The sequence below is a fragment of the Vombatus ursinus genome, unplaced genomic scaffold (assembly GCF_900497805.2).
Source record: "Vombatus ursinus unplaced genomic scaffold, bare-nosed wombat genome assembly UNPS02014773.1, whole genome shotgun sequence".
NCBI classification, from domain to species: Eukaryota; Metazoa; Chordata; class Mammalia; order Diprotodontia; family Vombatidae; genus Vombatus; species Vombatus ursinus.
Window position 1 is genome coordinate 15,617,657 of NW_020954551.1, and position 20,727 is coordinate 15,638,383.

Sequence of the window (20,727 nt, forward strand, 5' to 3'; positions counted from 1 at the left end):
GAAGTTGAGAGGTAGGGACTGTTATTATCCCCATTTTATAGTTGAGGAAACTGAGGCAAACAGAAGTTGAGAGGTAGGTACTATTATTCTAATTTTACACTTGAGGAAACTGAGGCAAATGGGGTTAAGTGACTGACCCAGGGTCACACAGCTATAAGTGCCTGAGGCCAGATTTGAAGTGAAGTCTTCCTGACGCCAGTCCCAGCACTCTGTCAACTGAGCTCATGGCTGCCTGGTGGCTAGTGGCCAACCCTCTGCTTTTGATCCTTTTCTAACTTAGCTAGGCTAGTCCTTGAATGTCAGAAGTACTGTCGATGCCCAGCATCATAGTTGACATACTTCCAGTTTGGCAGAAACTTCCAGTATATGTACTTCTCTGGTATAAATCTCAAGATCCCAGGGTCATCTCCACACCATAATGAAGCATTGGAGAGAGACTTTGGTAGAGGTGCATGTAGAAAGTACTTACTATCTGTTGATGAGATGAAAACCTATCCAAGAGGATCATAGAACTATAGGTAGAAGCAATCTCTGAAGATGACTAATACAGTCACCTCATTTTACAGATGAGGAAACTGAGGCTCAGGATTCTACCCAAGTTCACGTGGTAGTAATCATCAGAGGGGAGATTGGAGCCCACATCTTCTAACTCCAGTAAGAGTCCTCTTTCCACTTTCCAGGGCTACTTCCCTTAACTTTTTCAAGCACTTTGGACATGTTCATTTAACACATGAGCTATTAACACCCTAATTGCAAACCATTCTTGTTTATTACTTTGAACAAGTCCATAACTTCCACTTGCTAATTGTTTGATAATCAAACTGGTGCTTCTATTGATATGAAGAGGCATTTTTACATAGTAGAGGACTTAATTTCAGATCCCACTTCTTTTTTTAATATTTACTTAATATTTTATTTTCCCCCAATTACATGTAAAAACAATTTTTAACATTCATTTTTTAAAACATTTTGAGTTCTCAGATCCCGCTTCTAACACATGTGACTTCAGTCAAGTCTTCCTAGCCTTCAGTTTTCTCGTCTGTAAAATGAGGGGATTGAACTATATTGGCCTCAGAATTCTAGGTCTATGTTCCTATGACCTAAAAGTTTGAAAAGATAAATGTATTTGAAAATGTAAGCCTGTTGCTCATTCAGATGGCTTTTATCTCCCCTTAGGCTGAATGAGGAGGGTTTTCTCAACTGAAAACACACCATACAGTGAGTAGAAATACATTTCCTGCCCTTCCGGTCATACTCACGGGTTTGAGATAGGCGACATTACTGTGCCTGATGTCATTCAGTAGCTGGTCTCGAGGTGTGATTTCCACTAGAGGTGGAGGCCTGACCCTAGGCACAGGCTTGAGGGTTTTGATGACATCTTTGAGGTTGGTTTTTTCAGCCGACTCTTGGGCTTCCGGGGGCATTCGGGATTTGCGTTGGGTTCTCTTCAGTTTGACCACTTTAAAGGAGTTCGGATCAGTTCTGTACCGTTCAGGCTGACTGGGCTTCTTGCCGATTTCATTTCTCTGACTACGGCCATAGCGGGGCATTTGGGAGACGGGCACCTGAGGAGCCTGCAGTAATTCATGCATTCTTGGATCTGGCATTGGGCCTCCTAGCATCTCCCACATCCCAGGAGGCAACCCCAGCCCGTTTTCCAACATGGCTATTAACTTCTTCTGCTCTCGAAGCTGCTGTTGTTTTTGCTCTTCTTGTCTTTTCTGTCTCTGTTTATCCAGATTTCTGGTAAGCAAATTGGTGACCACCATCCTAGGACCAGGAAGCTCAAAATGGTAGCCCATCTTCAGGAGTGTATTGTTCGCCTTCAGGAGCCTTGATATCTCCATTTCTGCGTGGTGGCCCAGCATATGTCTTTGGTTGTGAAAGCGAAGCTCTGTTAATGTTTCATTAAACTGGAGACACCTCATGATGGCGACAATGCCTTTGCCCGTAATGTAATTGGACTCAATATTGAGAGTAGTGATGCTTCTATTTTCACGTAGCATGTTGGCCAAAGCGAAGGCAACATTTTCATCTGCGCCCACGTTGGCTAAGCTAAAGGTTTTGATGTGTTTGTTTTTCTTCATGGCATTAACAAAGTCCAATAACATCTCTTTGGGTATGTTTTCAATGTTATTCAGGTTGAGTTCTTTCATTTCTGGATCATTTTTGCGCACCCGCTTCAAACTCTCATCAAGATTTGTCTGGTTTCCTGAAGGTCTGGCGCTCACTTTCATAAAACTGGTATCCAGGGCCAATTTCTTGGGATCCAATTTTGAGATTTTGTTTTCACTTTTTTCTAGGGATATAGGGCTCTCTCTTGCCTCTGCAAAAAGTTTTGTCAGTAAATTTAAGCTGCTTTTATTTTCCTCTCTCTGTTTTTCCCTGGCTTTCTTTTCCTCATCTTCTTTAGTGCTGCTGTCAATCTCTTTTCCACCATCCTCTTCATCTTCATTTTCATCATCTTCATCCTCACCTTCATCGTCCTCATCACCTTCATCGTCCTCTTCACCTCCATCATCCTCTTTTGTTTCTTGAATCCTTTCGGTGCTGTTTGACTTGGTTTCATTCTTTTCATTTTCTTTATTGAGTTTCATCATTAAAGCCCCCGATACATTTGTATTATCCTTGTCTGTTTCTTCATGAACCTCTGCAGTGTTTTCCTGTAAGAGAAATGATTAAGCACTGAAATATAATTTGATTCACATCATGCAAGAAATTTGTTCTATCTCTATCCTCAATGCCCAGCACAATGTCTGGCACATAGTAGGAACAAAATAAATATTTTATAATTAATTAACTTTATTCTTCCTAGGTTCTTTCAAAAATAACATTGCATTCATCCCAAATCACCAAAACAATTAGAGTCTTTTGTTTAAAAAAAAAGAACAAAATTATAAATCTGCATAGGAACAAATAGAAGTCTTCAAGTAGGTGTTCCTGTATTTAAAACATATCTGTTCTTCACAATGCTCACATAAAAATTTATTATTAAAGTGCAATGTTAAAGTGCTATATTCTGTAAATGTCAGTTATCATTATTCTCATTTTTTTCAATGGAAATCAGATAGAAATAAATCTGGGACAAATTGCTATCTTGCCCTTACTCTTTTATATTTTATGTTCTATCCAGATGGATAAAATATTATGCTGTTCACGGATTTAAAGCTAAAAGTGACTTTTAGAGACCCTCATTTTATAGATGAGGAAACTGCAACCATACAAAAGGCCACATGAGTAATGTGAGAGGTGGGGTTTGAACCCACGTGCTTCAAAACCAATGTTTTTTCTACTGTACTGCATGGTCTTCTACCAAAGCTAAATTATGGATTCTTCAGAAACACCCCCATTTTCTAGTTCTACATTTAAATTAAATTTTCAGGCGCTACACTATTTTTTTGGATGATATAACAACATGTTTCAATTTTGGAATGCAATAGAATCTTGGAGACAAACTTTAGCCACTCAGATCTATGAGAACTAACTTGACTCTTCCTTGATGACTGTCTCTAATTCAATTCCTCTTCAATGGAGGTAGTTAGGGAGGCAGATCAAAGCTACAAAAGAAATAAGGAGATAGCACTGGAATCTTAGGGAGATATTTGGAAACAGTTGATTAGGATGGTAGGGGAAAGGTTTCTTGCTCTAAAGCAGCGTAATATATCAAAAAGAGCATGAAATTTGGAGTCAGGGGACCTTATGTTTGAACCCTGGCTTTGTTACCTACAGCTTATACAACCTTGAACAAGTTATGTAATAGCCCTGGGTTTCACATTCCTCATATATACAGTGAGGGCATTGAGGTAGATGATCCCTGAGGACCTCCAGCTCTAAAACCTTTGAAATATTAGTAATGATACTAATTTGGTTTGTATTTTGAACAATGAATTAAGAAGCCCTTTCCTATGCCTTACACCACACACTCACAGTTTTTAGAAAGATAATCTGTGATACTGACCTCATTTAGATGAGAGTTTGATTTCACTGTGAAGGGCTTATTATAGACTAGAACGTTAATAGTTGACTAATGTATGTGAAATGACATTCACAGTCACATTTTTATTGGCTCCAGCAGGGGGTGCTGTTAGTCAAGTTGTTGAAATTGTGGTGAGAAACTTTAAAAAAAAAACAAACCAAAAACGCAGAAGACAACTTATGAGGGTTTTAGGACAGAGGGGCTGTTAGTTCCTGGACCATGAATGGTAAAAGTGTGTATAGAATCCTTTGACAGCATGTAATGCGACCTGGGGCCATGTTTGTCTTGGAAAAGTCATGCTGTGGGACTCATCGAATATAAAGTGTGTACTCCACTGACAAGGAAACCCGTTTACAATCATCTTGAATTACAAGCAGCCCCATCACAGGGTCACAAGGTGTGTCTGTGTCTGCTAGTGAGACTCTAAGTTACTTTATCTGAAGGTCCTTTCATTAATTCAGCCAATCATTTATGAGTCATATATGAAACAAATCTTTGGACTCAGGAGGTGGATTAATTCACATTCAAGTTACTGAGTAAAATCATTTTATTGGAACTAACATGGTATAGTAGAAAAAGCTCTGACAGCTTACTAGGTTTGTGATCTTGTGTAAGTCATTTAACCTTTATTTTTGCCTCAGTTTCCTAAACTATAAAATGTGTGTGTGTTGGGGGGAGGGGGCGTAATTAATAGCACCTGCCTCTTAGGGTTGTGATGAGAATCAAATGAGATAATATTTGTGCAAAGTGCTTGGTATAGTACCTGGAACATAGTAAATGCTATACAAATTCTAGTTATTATTATTACCCTTTCAATGTTAGACTCATGAGTCATATGACAATTTGATTCTTAATTTTTCAAAAATTGAATTTAAGTTTATAAAGGACACTTCTAAGGACAAGAACTTGGCAAACAGAATTTGTACCAATTTCTTTTTGGTATTGATAACTAGCTAGGTGGTGCATTGGATAGAGTGGCAGGGCTGGAGTTGGGAAGACTCATCTTCCTGAGTTCAAATCCAGCCTCAGGTACTTACTAGCTGTGTGACCCTGGGCAAGTCATTTAACCCTGTTTGCCTCAGTTTCCTCTTCTGTAAAATGAGCTGGAGAAGGAAATGTCAAAGCAGTCCAATATCTTTGCCAAGAAAACCCCACATGGTGTCACAAAGTCAGACATGACTGAAACAACTCAACAACAATAGTCACATAGTTCAATGATGTCCTTTATATACCAAGCCACTATAGATGCTAGATAAGTTATGAGTTCATTTCATTGTCTTTTTTTTTTTGGTTAAAATTTTAATAAATAAGTCAAGAGTATGTGGCATTGGATTCTTTGCCATTGTTTGCGTTTTAATATGCTAATTGTTGGTGTATGTTTTACAAGTTATCTTTGTACGGTTCTTTAAATATTTGTTGGGATTGTCTTATTTTCTTGCAACACAGAGTAGTGGATAGAGTGCTAGACTTGGGAGTCAGGAAGACCTGGGTTTTTCTTTCTTGCCTTTTTCATTTATTAGCTCTGTGAGTACTGGCAAGTTATTCCACCTCTCTGTATCTGTTTCCTTATTTATAAAATGGGAACAACCCACAGTGTCTTTAATATATAATAAGCACATTTATATAGCATTTACTATGTGCCAGGCACTGTGCTAAGTACTTTTAAGTCATTATCTTATTTGATCCTCCTGATAATCCTGGGAGGGTTATGCTATTATTATCTCTGTTTTACAGATGAGGAAACAGAGGCAAACAAGGTTTACTTGCCCAAAGTCACTCAGCTAGTGTCTTTGAACTCAAGTCGTCTTGACTCCTAGCCCAGCATTCTATCCACTACTTCACAGGGTTGTTACGAGTTTCAAATGAGATAATGTATACAAAACACTTTGCACACTTTGAAGTGCTATATAAATATCAGTTGTTATCATTATTGCTTTGGGGCATATCTACATACTCATTCCGTTTCTACAGTGTAATTTTATGCTGTAAACTTAATATCAAGTTTTAAAGGAAAGAAAAATTCAAAAGAAACACTCATCCCCTCCCCAAATTTGTAAGTTAGACTTAAAAAAAAGATTTTTGTGAAGCTCAGGTTTAGTGTGGAATACAATGTTGTATATTGATCTGTGTGTGTCTTAAAGAAACAAGAAATTATTGGCAACACACATTCTGTGCTCCAAACACCTAAGAAGATGCACTTGGAGTTTTTCCTCATTACCTTGGATGACTCAAAGGTGATGGGGACTCTCTCCTCTTCCAGCATGCGCCTGGATGCCTTCTGCCAATACATGTAATCGACAAGAGAACGATGATCAAAATTGCCGGTGGGGGGTTTTTCCGTTTGATCTTTCTGAATCATTCCCACAGGGAGTCGGGGGTCCGGAGCCATGACTTCCATCTCTGACTGCAGTTCTCGGAGTTCCTCAGGGGACAAGTTGGCCAGGATTTCATCCTCATCAATATCTTCCCTGAGAGGTTCATCTTGATCAGAATTTTTGCTGTGCTCAGACATCTTTCTAGATGATGGAAGGGAAAGTGAAGAATTGACAAATGAAGCTGATGCCTCAGGGAAGGTTCTCAGGCGATATGACAGTCTCTTTCCTCACCAACTTAAGCAGTTTTTTCTTCCCCCACTCTCTCCTCCCCCAGAACACTAGTCAAAGAGAGACTGAGAGTTTGTCCAGTACTGGACACAAGCTAGTTCTATATTAAGCAGGGCTTGGCTGGAAAGAGTGGATTTATGAGACTATTACTCTCCTCTCTTTTCAGCGACTAGTCAGCTGTGCAAACTCTTCTGACACTTTAGTACAGCTGCTTATGTACACCATTGAGTAACACACTGGAGAGGCCTTTTTTAGGGGACTCCTGAAGGAACAAAACTGAGCTTATAGTTTCACCTATTGATAACCCAAAATACCCAGCATACCCCCTCAAAGCCCCCACACCCCACACACATCCTAGCACAGTTACCAACTAACTAATCTTTCAAGGGTGACTGAGAGTAGATTCATTTTTAATTTAAAGTCAATGCTAAAATAAACTTACATTTGGCTTCCCGTTCTCCTTGGGGAGTTATCCAAGCAGAAAGATGAATTTTGGAGCAGAGCAAAAGGACCCAAAGATGAAACTAGGTAATCCTCAAGTCTTTCAATCAGCTCAGGACATAGCTCGGAGGGCAAGAGCAGCCCAGATGCAGCTGTGTCCAATGTGAGTAGGAGCTTTGTTCTATAATTTACCAGCTGAGTAAGCTGAGACCTTACTAAGTGCTTATTGACATCTACATCCCATGGTCAGTAACACACTGGGTAGCTGCCGGGTCAGAGTCAGTCCTTGAATGAGGACTGTTAAAATGGAATGTCCAATTGGTCTTTGGCAACTGGATCTTGGACTCCATTCTCCCTGTTACCTCGTTACCCCCGATAGCATTAATTCCACCCCTACCCCCCACCCCCAAGCATCAAGAGAAGAAATACAGTTCTCTGAGCACCAGACTATACTCATGGAATAACTGAGGCCTTGGCATGAAAATGGACAACTCATTTTGTCTAAATCTCATTTGCTTCATTTAAACTGGATGCAGAATGATCAGTCAATCAACAACCATTTATTGAACAACTATAATATACTAGATACTACCTTAGGCTCTGGGGATACAACAGCAGAAATGAATGAGCTCTTGCCCTCAATGAGCTTATGTTCTGTCAGTGGAGACAGCATGTACACATAAGTACATGCAAAACAAATACAAGCTACTTTTTGTGAATGGAGACATAAGGAGGTGGAAGAATTAGGAAAGACTCCAAGGAGGAGTAGCACTTAGGCTGAGATTTTATAGAAACTAAGAATTCTCTTTCCTTGTCCATTCATACTTCAGATGGGGTCCATGAATAAAATGTGGCATCTTGTGCTGGTCTTTGCTCTGTCTGGTGTCTGAATTGGAAGGCTAGGTTCCTTGGGACCCTAGACATTCAGCATCAACAGAGATACAATTAGGAATTTGGGGACAAGGGAAAAATACCACAAACATTCTAGAGACAAGTGATATGAAATGAGATGAAGGTTGAAGGAGGGGATGGGGGATACAGAAATCCCAAGAAATTGGCACAAGAGGGCAAGGCTTGAACAGGGCAGGTAAAAAACTTCCCCCAAGTTAACCGTTTGGTAGCTCTCTTTTAATTATCCTTATTAACTAGGCGCTAAGTTCTATTGCTTTGAGCTGCAGTATAGGACTGCTTTCTGAATCCTCTAAATTTAGCATCCTTGGGAAAAACCCTAGTTTTCCAACCCTAGTTATATAGATCTGAATATCAGTGACTCTCATAGGGGAAGCATTTGATAATTATTGTTGTTTGTTAGTGAGCTCCACCTCTGTACCTTTTCTAGATCAGTGAACATTCAAGAGCAGAGCATTCTCACTGTTCTGTAAAGAGAACAGGTCTGCAGGAATGCAGGGCTAATTCACCATTAGGAAAACTATTGGCATAATTGACCATATCAATAACAAAATTAACAGAAATAAAATGATTATCTCAAGAGATGCAGAAAAAGCTTTTGACAAAATACAACACCCATTCCTACTGAAAATACTAGAAAGCATAGGAATAAATGGAGGGGTTTTTTTTGTTTCTGCTGAGGCAATTGGGATTAAGTGACTCCATCAGGGCCACACAGCTAGTAAGTATCAAGTGTCTGAGGTTGGATTTGAACTCAGGTCTTCCTGACTCCAAGGCCAGAGTGCTATCCACTGCACCACCTAGCTGCCCCTAGAGTTTTCTTTAAAAGGATAAGTAGCATCTATCTAAAACCATCAGCAAGCATTGTATGTAATGGGGAGAAGTTAGAAGCATTCCCAATAAGATCGGGGTGAAACGAGGATGTCCACCATCACCACTATTATTTAATATTGTACAAGAATGTTAGCTTTAGCAATAAGAGAAGAAAAAGAATTTGAAGGAATTAGAATAGGCAATGAGGAAATAAAGCTATCATTCTTGGAGATGATGTGGTGGTATACTTAGAGAATCCTAGAGAATCAACTAAAAAACTACTTGAAATAATAAACAACTTCAGCAAAGTTGCGGGCTACAAAATAAATCCACTTAAATCATTGGCATTTATATATAATATTAACAAAGTCCAGCAGTAAGAGATAGAAAGAGAAATTCCATTTAAAATAGCTGTAGACAATATAAAATATTTGGGAGTCTACCTGACAAGACAAACCCAGGAACTATATGAACACAATTACAAAATACTTTTCACACAAATAAAGTCAGATACAAATAATTGAAAAAATAGCAGTTTGCTCATGGGCAGGCTGAGCTAATATAATAAAAATGACAATTCTACTTAAATTAATTTACTTATTCAGTGTTATGCCAATCAAACTATCAAAAAATTATTTTATAGATCTAGAAAAAATAATAACAAAATTCATCTGGAAGAACAAAAGATCCAGAATATCAAGGGAATTAATGAAAAGAAATGCAAGGGAAGGTGGCCTAGCCTTATCAGATCTAAAACTTTATTATAAAGTAGCAATCTCAAAACTATTTGATATTGGCTGAGAAATAGAGTGGTAGATCAGTGGGAATAGGTTAGGTACATAAGACGCAGTAGTTAATGACTAGAGTAATCTACTGTTTGATAAATCCAAAGACTCCAGCTTCTGGGATAAGAACTCACTACTTAATAAAAACTGCTGAGAAAACTGGAAAATAGTGTGGCTTAGAAACTAAGCATAGACCAACATCTTACACCATATACCAAGATAAGGTCAAAATGGGTACATGATTTACACATAAAAGGTGATACCATAAGCAAATTAGGAGAGCAAGGAATTGTTTACCTATCAGATCCATGGAGAAGGGAAGAATTTATGACCAAGCAAGAGATAGAGGACATTATGAAATGCAAAATGGATAATTTTGATTGCATTAAATTAAAAAAGTTTTTGCACAAACAAAGGCAATGCATCCAAGAATAGAAGGAAAACAGAAATCTGGGAAATAATTTTAATGGCCAGTGCCTCTGATAAAGGCCTCATTTCTAAAATATGTAGAGAACTGAGTCACATTTATAAGAATACAAGTCATTCACCAATTGATAAATAGTCAAAGGATATGAACAGGTAGTTTTCAGAGGAAGAAATTAAAGCTATCTACAGTCATATGAAAAAATGTTCTACATCACTATTGATTAGAGAAATGCAAATTAAAACAGCTCTGAGGTTACCACCTCACATCGATCAGACTGGCTATCACGACAAAACAGGAAAATGATAAATGTTGGAGAAGATGTGGGAAAATTGGAAGACTATTGGAGTTGTGAACTGTCCAACCATTCTGGAGAACAATTTGGAACTATGTCCAAAGGGCTATAAAACAGTGCATACCCTTTGATCCAGCAATACCACTACTAGATTTGTATCCCAAAGAGATCATAAAAAAGGGAAAGGATCCATATGTACAAAAATATTTATAGCAGCTCTTTTTGTGGTGGCCAAGAATTAGAAATTGAGGGGATGCCCTTCAATTGGGGGATGACTGAACAAGTTGTGGTATATGAATGTAATGGAATACTATTGTGCTATAAGAAATGATAAGCAGGTGGATTTCAGAAAAGATCTGGAAAGACTTTATGAACTGATACTGAGTGAAGTGAACAGAACCAGGAGAACATTACGCAGTAACAACATTGTGCGATGGCCAACTTTGATAGGCTTAGCTCTTCTCAGCAATACAGTGATCTAAAACAATTCTAAAACACTTGTGATGGAAAATGCTATGCACATGCAGAGAAAGATTATGGGGTCAGAATCCAGATCGAAGCATACTATTTTCTCTTTTTTGTTGTTTTTTTGCTTTGTCTTTCTTGTAGTTTTTCCCTTTTGTTCTGATTTTTCTTTCACAAGATGACTAATGTGGAAATATGTTTAATATGATTGTACATGTATAGCCCATATCAGATTGTTTGCCATCTTGGGGAGGGGGGAGGGGAGGGAGGAAGAAAAAAATTTGAAATTCAAAATCTTATAAAAGTGAATGTTGAAAACTATCTTTACATGTAATTGGAAAAAATAAAACACTTGAGTGGGGAAAAAAGAAAGAAAAAAAAGAGAACAGGTCTGGAAGGTCATTCCAGTGTAAGTCTCCTAAGTCAATAAATTTGGTGTTGAATCCTTACCCATTAAGTTTGAACTTTGGGCTCCGCCCAAGAGTACCTTGTTCATTAATCCATTAAAGGCAGGATAATATAGTGGATAAAGCATTGAACTTGGGGTGAGGAAGACAAGCTCTCAAAGTCCATCTCAGATGCTTCCTTGCCATGTGACCATCTCTGAACATCTCAATTTCTTCATTAAAAGGAGAATGATAATACCCCAGAGGGTTGTTATGAGACTCAAATGGGATAATGTAGGTATAATTCTTTATAAAATTTAAAACTTTATTTTTTAAATCAGAGTAGAGTAGGGGACAGAGAGCTGCCCTCAGACTCAGAAAACCTGCCTCTGATCACAATGACTATGAGAAAAGTCACTTAACCTCTCAATGTTCTCAACATCTTTTTTTTTTTTTTTTTGGCAATTGGGGTTAAGTGACTTGCCCAGGGTCACACAGCTAGTAAGTGTCAAGTGTTTGGTCTGAGGCCAGATTTGAACTCAGGTCCTCTTGACTTCTGGGCTGGTGCCCTCTCAACATCTTTTTAAGACTGTAAGTTGCAGAGCAGAATCCAATTAGCCATTGATAGAGAGAACTCTCTAGACAAATAATATATACCAGGTCCAAGTCTTATCCTAAACCTTCATTCTCAAAGAAGACTGAAATGATATCGCTATACCAGAGTCAAGTCACAGTGCATCGGACTGAGGCTGGTCAGACCGATATGAGCTCAGAATGCTCTACCACAGGTTGGGCACAAATAGTCTGTGTGAACCTTTGGAGTGGGTTCTTTAAATTTGCACATCTCATGTTTCTTTTGAGCTATTCTGATTCTGTTTTGCTCACGGAGCACAGCCCCTTCTCTGATGGGGGCACGCCATGCTGAGAGGTCCTGTGCCAGCGTCTCCCTTGTCACACGATCAATTCCAAAGTTCTTAAGAGAGACCTTGAGAGTGTCCTTATCCTTAAACACTATGTAAACATGTACTATTAGGTGGCTGTGTGGCATATCGCATAGAGAGTTGGGCACAAAGTCAGGAAGACTTGAGTTCAAACCCTGCCTCAGAGACATAGTAGCTATGTGACCATGGACAAGTCATGTAACCTCTTGATGCCTAAGTTTCCTCATTTGTAAAATGAGGATGATAATAGCAGCTATCTCACAGGGTTATTGTGATAATCAAATGACATATTTGTAAAGTCCTTTGTAAACCATAAGGCACAATATAAATGCTAGTTGTTGTAATGTATTATCATTTTTATTGTTATAAGTCACACAAAGTGTGGTAGAGTAAAATAAGCTCCTGATCTGAAGTCATAGGTCCTAGGCTAGAATCTTAGTTCCTCTATTTACCAATTATGTGACAGCAGTCAAATAGCTTTTCCTCTCTGCACCTCAATTTCCTCATCTGTAAAAGAGGGGCTTGAAGCAGACACCTCCAAGGTCTCTTCTGGGCCTGAATCTATGCTCCTTTACTAGCAGACTGGGCAGGTAGTGGAAATCAATCAATCAACAAGCATTATAAAAGCTCCTATTATGTGATGGACACTGTCCAAGGTTCTGGGAAGACCAAAATGAAACAGTCCCTGCCTTCAGAGAATTTATAATCTATTGGGCGAGGCATCAAGCATATTGTACAAATAGATAATTTGGTGGGAGGAGGTACTAACAGTTGGGAAAAGTTATAGATTTGGAGTTGGGGTTTGAATCCCAGCTCTGTGCTTACTACCTGGGTGAATTTAAGCTAATTAAGCAAAAAAAAAAATCTTCACCTGTAAAATGAGGGGGTTGGATTAGATGATCTCTAAGGTCCCTTCCAAAGTACTGATCCTATGAATACCCACCTAGACTTGTAACAGGCTAGCTGAGATCCTACAGTACTCCTGAGTTCTTTTCTCAGCACTGCTACTTACTTAAGAGAAGATACTGTAGAAGCCATTCCTTCATTTGATGCCTCAATTTCCCCATTTGTAAAATGCAGTGAAACAATCTTTTTTCTTTAGATTGGCTTGATGATCAGAAAGCAACAATAAAGAAATCTGGTTTCCTATATAACCCTAATCTCTGTAATTAGTATAGTCAAAGGAGATGAATGTGAATGAATAGCTAAAGGAAGGAAGGCATAAAAAGCACTCACATGCCAAGCACTGTGCTAATTGCTAGGAATACTAGGGCTACAAAAGTGTTAAGACATTCCCTACCCTCAAGGAACTTACATTCTAATAGAAGAAGACAACCCACTTAGAGGAATGGTAAACTAGGAAAGATTTTTGGTTTGGGAAATTACAGAGATAATTAGTAGATTCACAGGGTAGTAGATTGACACATACTTTCTAGGGGCCATGACAGAGTTGATTGATTATGGTTCAAGAAATGGGAAGTTGTCAGGGAGATGGCAGGGTGAAGGGGGAGAACATGCAAGGTGGTTGTGGAGAAGACCAGTGGGGAGTGAAATAAAATATGGCCACAGTCAGATCTAGATGTAGTAGGTGACTCAGTTAACCACCAATCAAGACAAAAGGGACCCAGTGTGAGCATTTCTAGTGGTGAAAGTTCTCAGTGACATGATTTCTGCTCCATACAGTAAGGCAGCTGGTGAAAAGGTCATGTGGAAGATTCGTTTGAGGTATTTAGTCTGTTCTTAGGAGCCCCTGCTCAGAGTTGTTATATGCTTTTTTTTAAGGGGGAGAGGGGAAAAGGCAGACAAGTATCCTTGGGTTATTTGACTCCTCTCCCCCATGGGAATCTTAGAAACTAGACACCCCATGGAGCTGGCAGTTCTGTTAAAACAGAGGGTACAAGCTCAAAGGATTCCTCTGTAACAGGTACAGCATGACCCTAGTCTGGACATAATTTGTCATATTTAACCACAAGGTGTTGAAAGAGAAGTGACAAATCATATTAGTCAAGGGGTGCTGATGAGAGGGAGAGAGGATAGGAGAAAGGAAGGAAGCAAGCAAGGAAGGAAGTAAAGGAAGAAGGAAGAGAGAGAAGGGATAGAAGGAGGATGGATGGAAAAGAAAAATGGAGGAAGGAAGACAGGAAGTGAGGGAGAAAGGAAAGAAGGGAAGGCAAGGAGAAGGAAGAAAGGAAGAAGGAAAGGAGGGAAGGGAAAAGGATAGAAAGGATAGTAGGGGAGGGAAGAGAGAGAGGGGGAAAGGCAGGAGGGAAACAAGAAAGATGAGGAAGGAGGAGGAATAGAAAAAAATCTACCAATTTTCCTGTAAAAGCAATATCCTAGATTAATCATAAGCAATATCTGCTTTGAGTTCTACCAGCAGAAATAAGCAATGCTCAGAAGTCTAGGGTGAAAGTGAGGTCCTGGGTATCATACATTCAGAAACACCCCTTCTAGTGTGCATACTAAATCCATATCTAGTTGAATAGAGTCTACTGTGGGTCAAGTTGCCTTCACCTCAAAGTCCTGTATTTCACCCCAACAATACCAGTTGGCTGCTAATATCATCTCTTTCCAACTCCTAATGAGAGGAAGTGTGTTTTAGTGGGGGTAGTGGGAGGAAGAGTACATCTGAAGTCCCCAAATCCTTAAGAAAGAATGTATGATGTAAGAAGACTAGCAGTAGAGATGTTCACCAATGTGTGGGACACAATGATGGGAGTTCCAACTCACCTTAGCAGTCAGACAACACAAAGGTGGTGCTACATGAAGATTATAGAGGTCAGGGCAAGGTGTGAGTCAATCATCCAAGAGAGCTAACAGAAGGCCCATACCATCTAAGTACCATAAGGTGAACTTTAGGCTAATATAAAGTTCTGTCCTAGCCATGAACTTCTATTCTTCCTGACAGGGCAAAAACCAACCCTAGCGCCTATGTAGTACTATAGATGTTATGTGATGTGATGTGATTTTAATGCATTATAGATGTATACAGAATTCTAGGTGTGCTGAAGAGCAAATGAAAGATTTAGTATAGAATCTAAAATGGTGGTTGTCATTCTGATATTCTGCCAAACTCCACCTGGTACAAAATTGAAAATATAAGTAGGTTTTAGAAGGATTTGGACAATTTCCTAGGTAACAGTCTATAACGGAATACAAGAAAAAGTTAGAGGTAGAGATCAGTTGTGCCTTGCTGTCTCCATCAATCACAGATAATCGATGTTACCGCAGATGGATCATTGTTTGGAACCAGCAAGGCATTGCTTATGGCTTCACTAAATTTAACCATAATCTCTGGAACATATGCCAATCTTTACCAATCTATTTCCCCATTTCCTCAATGGCATCCATAGAAACTCCATAAAGTAAAATCAGTCCAGTTATCAAATGTAATCAATTCTATGGGATGCTACTGAGACAGAAAACATTATATTTCAAAAGGTGGCGATGAGCAAGAGAATGTTCCACTACTCCCCCTACCCCCCACCTCGCCCCACCTGCTGCACCGCCTGTCCTTACCCCTAACAGAAAGCAACTGAGCAACTTTTTGGAAGGTTTTTGTAAAGAGAATCAAGGAAATCACCATTTGCATATAAATATGAGTGCTGTCATATGGGAAATGATCTGAATTGGTGCTTAGAGGCTTTCAGATTCAAATGCTATTCTGATGAACTTCACTCCATTTATGTCTAACCAATATGCTGATGATGATAAAGCTGAGTCCATGAATCTACCACCCACTGCTCCTTTAAACTAACTTGCCTCTGAATGAATGAATAAAGGAAATTGGGAAATCTATACCAGCTGCCTCCATTGTGGTCTTTATCTAGATTCTGGGATGATTACTTTGTCTGGCTTAATTACTCTAGCTTGGCACACAGATGATTTCTCTGTGCTTCCTCTTGGTATCATCTTGCATGTTCCAGTCTCATTGGAAATGTGAAAGGCAGAATCAGAATTTAGATGCTTTATCCAGAGAAAAGGACTAGCTGTAGCTAACTCCACAGTGTATGGGTGCCACGTTAACAACAACAATGACTAAAGTGACAACAATCTAGGAAACAGCCAAGGGTTGGCTGTAGAGTGAGAAGAGACCTGGGTTTAATCCCAACTCTGCCACATACCGACTTAGTGACTGTGAGCAAGTCATATAACGTCTTGGTGCTCTGGACAGATCTTTAAGTGGCAGAGCAGGGAGCCTCCAGCACTGGTTGAGGGAGAAGTCTCCTCAAGGACAGTTCCCTACAGTAAAGAAGTCACAAAAAATCATCACAATTCACATTTATTGTTGTTCTCCATTCTTGAAGAGGACCGATGATGTCACGCTTATGAGTTGGATTTAAGTGAGGCGGAGCTGCCCAAGGTCATCAGCCTCACTCTCTTCTCCAGAGTCTTTGAAATCCAGTGGCAAGACAGAAGTCCAGATGACTAGTGATGGTGCAGGAAGCAGTGGATAATCTTGGCCTTCCTAAATTAAGATCTTTCCCAGTTCTATTTATCTGATGCAATACTCATTCACATTTATGAAGTATATTACACACACACACACACACACACACACACACAATCATACATAGACAAAAAACACACATGTATACATATAGGTTGTTACCCCCATTTTACAGAAGAGGAAATAGATTCAGAAGGAGACTAAGAAGCTTGTCCAAATATCATGGTTTGGAAATGACAAACTGGACCTTGAACCCACTTGACTACTACCTATAGCTGTTTGTTCTACACTCTTTCCTCCCTTTTACTTATCCTAGAAAAAGATGTCTAAAATGGTTGCCTCTAGGTTCTCACCTCTTGCTTACTTCTCAAACCCATGCAGCTTGACTTTGGATTCCAACAATTAACTGAAATTGTTGTCTCCAAGGTGATCAACAATTTCTTGGCTGCTGAATCCAAAGGCCTTTTCCTAGCCCCTCATCCTTCTTGTTCTTTTTGTAGCTTTTGGTGCTGTTGACCACTCCCTCCTCCTACATAGTCTTTTCTTCCTGAGTTTTCCTGACTCTGCTCCTTCTATTTGTCTGACCATTTCTTCTGTCTTCTATAGTAATAATAATAATAGCTAACATTTATGTAGTGCTTTCTATGTGACAGGCACGGTGCTAAGGACTGGTTACAATTATTATCTCATTTTATCCTCACAACATGGGAGGAAGGTATTATTATTCTCCCCATTTTATAGATAAGGAAACTGAGGCAAATAGAAGTTAAATGATTTGCCCTTATAGTAAATGAATGAGTCTGGATTTGAACTCAGGTCTTCCTGACGCCAGGTCCAGCATTCTATCATTCATGTCACCTGGCTGGATCTCCATCTGTTTCCCATGTCATTTGTGTGGGTATACTCCAAAGCTCTCTCCTGGGCTCTTTTCTCTTTTCTTTCTACTGTGCACCTCATCGCTTCCCATGGGTTCACTTATTATCTCTGTACATATGACTCTTACACATAAACATCTAAATACTCATCCAGTCCTGCACCAGCTGCTCACTGGAAACCTCAGCCTGGTTTTCCCTTTGCAGTGGGGGTGGGGGGGAAGAGAACAATGTATGAATTAAGCACCTACTATGTGCCAGGCATTGTGCTAAGCACTTAACAAATATTCTATCAACCAAACTCAGCAAGTCCAAAGCAGAAATCATGGTTTATCCCTTTTCCTAACTTCCCTATTTCTGTTTTAGGGCACTTTCATCCTTCCAGGCCTGCAAATTTGCAACTTTGGCATCATCTTCTACTCTCCCTTCTCCCTACCCTCCCAGATCCAGTTAGTTGCCTTGTTCTGTTTTATTTTTTATCCCCACAAAACATCTAATATGGGGTGCAGTGGATAGAGCTCCGGACTTGGAGTCAGGAGGACCTGAGTTCAAATCTGACCTCAGACACATAACACTCACTAGCTGTGTGACCCTGGACAAGTCACTTAACCCCATTGCCCCATTAAAACAACAAAACAAAACAAAAACAAAAACACAAAACATCCAACATTCATTACTTTCCCTCCACTCACACATCCCTAATCACCTCTCCCACACTGCAGTAGCCTCTTAACTGGTCTCTCTGTTTTCAGTCAGTTAGTAAACATTTTTAAGTACCTACTATGTGCCAACCTAGAAGCAGCTAGGTGGCTCAGTGGATAGAGCTCTGGGCCTGGAGTCAGGAAGATTTGAGTTCAAATCCAGCACTCAGACACTTACTAACTGTATAACCCTGTGCAAGTCACTTAACCTCTGTTTGCCTTAATCCACTGGAGAAGGAAATAGCAGACCACTTCAGGATCTTTGCCAAGGAAAGCCCATGATGGGGCAGAGCCAAAATGGCAGAGTGAAAGCAGTGACTTGCTTGAGCTCTCCCCCAAACCCCTCCAAATACCTATAAAAAATGGCTTTAAACAAATTCTAAAGCAACAGAACCCACAAAAAGACAGAGCGAAACAAATTTCCAGCCCAAGACAACCTGGATGGTTGATCGGAAAGGTATGTCGCACCGGGCTGGGAGAGGAGTGCAGTTTGGGCGTAGGCCCACAGGCCGCAGCGAACCTGGGGCAGGCCTCAGAGTACTGAATCGTGGGCAGCTGTGGTGGTTTCCAGACTTTTCAACCCATGAATGCCAAAGACAACTTGGAAGGTCAGTGGGAAAAGTCTGTGACTTTGGTGAGAGAGAAGCTAGGTCTCAGTTGCAAGTCCCGCTCGTGGGCCACAGCTGCCTCCTGAGCGTCTGGCCCACAGACTGAGGGGGAATCAAGTGGCTGATCAGAGGGGGATTGCAGGGATCTCTTTGCCAGTGCTGAGGCAGGAATCTCTTGCTTTGCCCATGCTTGGATCTGGGTCACAGTTCTGAGAGGCAGTCCTGGGGCGAGGAGGAGTACTGGTGCGGTGGAGCTTGTTGTAGCGGTGGAGAGGAAACACCTCGCCCCTTATCATAGCACCTTGGAAGAAATGAAAATTTACAGTTCCCTAGAAGTATCTCTGAAAACAGCTGTACAACCCCTGAAGCTTGGGACAGTACATTCTCCACATTGAAAGCAGACTCTTACCTTAGCAAAGAGTTTAAAACTCAAATAATTGGCCGTGATCATGAGTAAGCAGCGCAAAAAGAGTCAGACTATATTATCTTACTTTGGTAAAAAGAAGATCAAAACATACAACCAGAAGAAGACAACAAAGTCAAAGCTCCTACATCCAAAGCCTCCAAGAAAAATATGAATCAGTCCCAGGCCTTGGAAGAGATCAAAAGGGATTTTGAGAAGCAAGTAAGAGAAGTAGAGGAAAAACTGAGAGTGATGCAAGAAAATCATGGAAAACAAGTCAACAGCTTGTTAAAGGAGACCCAAAAAAATACTGAAGAAAATAACACCTTAAAAAATAGCCTAACCCAAATGGCAAAAGAGGTCCAAAAAGCCAATGAGGAGAAGAATGCCCTAAAAAGCAAAATTGGCCAAATGGAAAAGGAAGTCCAAAAGCTTACTGAAGAAAATATTTCCTTAAAAATTAGAATAGAGCAATTGGAAGCTAGTGACTTTATGAGAAATCAAGACACTGTAAAACAAATCCAAAAGAATGAAAAATTAGTAGGGGCAGCTAGGTGGCGCAGTGGATAGAACACCTGCCCTGAAATCAGGAGGACCTGAGTTCAAATCCGGCCTCAGACCAAACACTTGACACTTACTAACTGTGTGACCCTGGGCAAGTCACTTAACCCCAATTGCCTAAAAAGAAAAAAAAACAAACAACAACAAAAAATTAGAAAACAATGTGAAATATCTCATTGGAAAAACAACTGACCTGGAAAATAGATCCAGGAGAAAAAATTTAAAAATTATTGGACTATCTAAAAGCCATGATCAAAAAAGAGCCTAGACATCATCTTTCAAGAAATTATTAAGGGAAACTTCCCTGGTATTTTAGAACCAGAGGGCAAAATAGAAATTGAAAGAATCCACCGATCTCCTCCTGAAAGAGATCCCCAAGGGAAAACTCCTAGGAATATTGTAGCCAAATTCCAGAATTTCCAAGTCAAGGAAAAAAATATTACAAGCAGCCAGAAAGAAACAATTCAAGTATTGTGGAAACACAATCAGGATAACACAAGATTTAGCAGCTTCTACATTAAAGGACCGCAGGGCATGGAATATAATATTCTGGAGAGCAAAAGAGATAGAATTACAACCAAGAATCATCTACCCAGCAAAACTGAGTATAATCCTTCAGGGGAAAAAATAGTCATTCAGTGAAATAGAGGACTTTCAAGCATTCTTGATGAAAAGACCAGAGCTGAATTGAAAATTTGATTTTCAAATACAAGACTCAAGTGGAACATGAAGAGGTAAACAGGAAAGAGAAATCATAAGAGACTTATTAAGGTTGAACTGTTTACATTCCTGCATGGAAAGATGATATTTGTAACTCATGAGACCTTTGTCAATATTACAATAGTTGGAGGGAAAAAATTATGTGTATGTATAGATAGATAGATAGATAGATAGATAGATAGATAGATAGATAGATAGATAGACAGATGGAGGGCACAAGGTGAGTTGAAGATGAAGGGGTCATATCTGGAGAATAAAATTAAGGGGTGAGAGAGGATTATACTAGCAGAAGGAGAAAGGGAGAGGTAGAATGGGGCAAATTATCTCACAAAAAAAAACAGAAAAGAAAAGGTTCTTACAGTGGAGGGGAAACG

The 20,727-nt window shown here is 39.7% G+C and overlaps 1 protein-coding gene across 1 annotated transcript in view; it reads right to left on the reverse strand.

The window, feature by feature from the left end:
• Nucleotides 1-20,727, reverse strand: part of LMOD3 (leiomodin 3) — a 48,806-nt gene that overhangs the window by 13,442 nt on the left and 14,637 nt on the right. The window contains exons 2-3 of the mRNA XM_027864091.1: nt 6,195-6,492; nt 1,260-2,663 (exon numbers count right to left, since the gene is read on the reverse strand). Of these exons, the coding sequence (XP_027719892.1) occupies nt 1,260-2,663; nt 6,195-6,488 (1,698 nt within the window). The 5' untranslated portion in view covers nt 6,489-6,492. The remainder of the gene's footprint in view (nt 1-1,259; nt 2,664-6,194; nt 6,493-20,727) is intronic.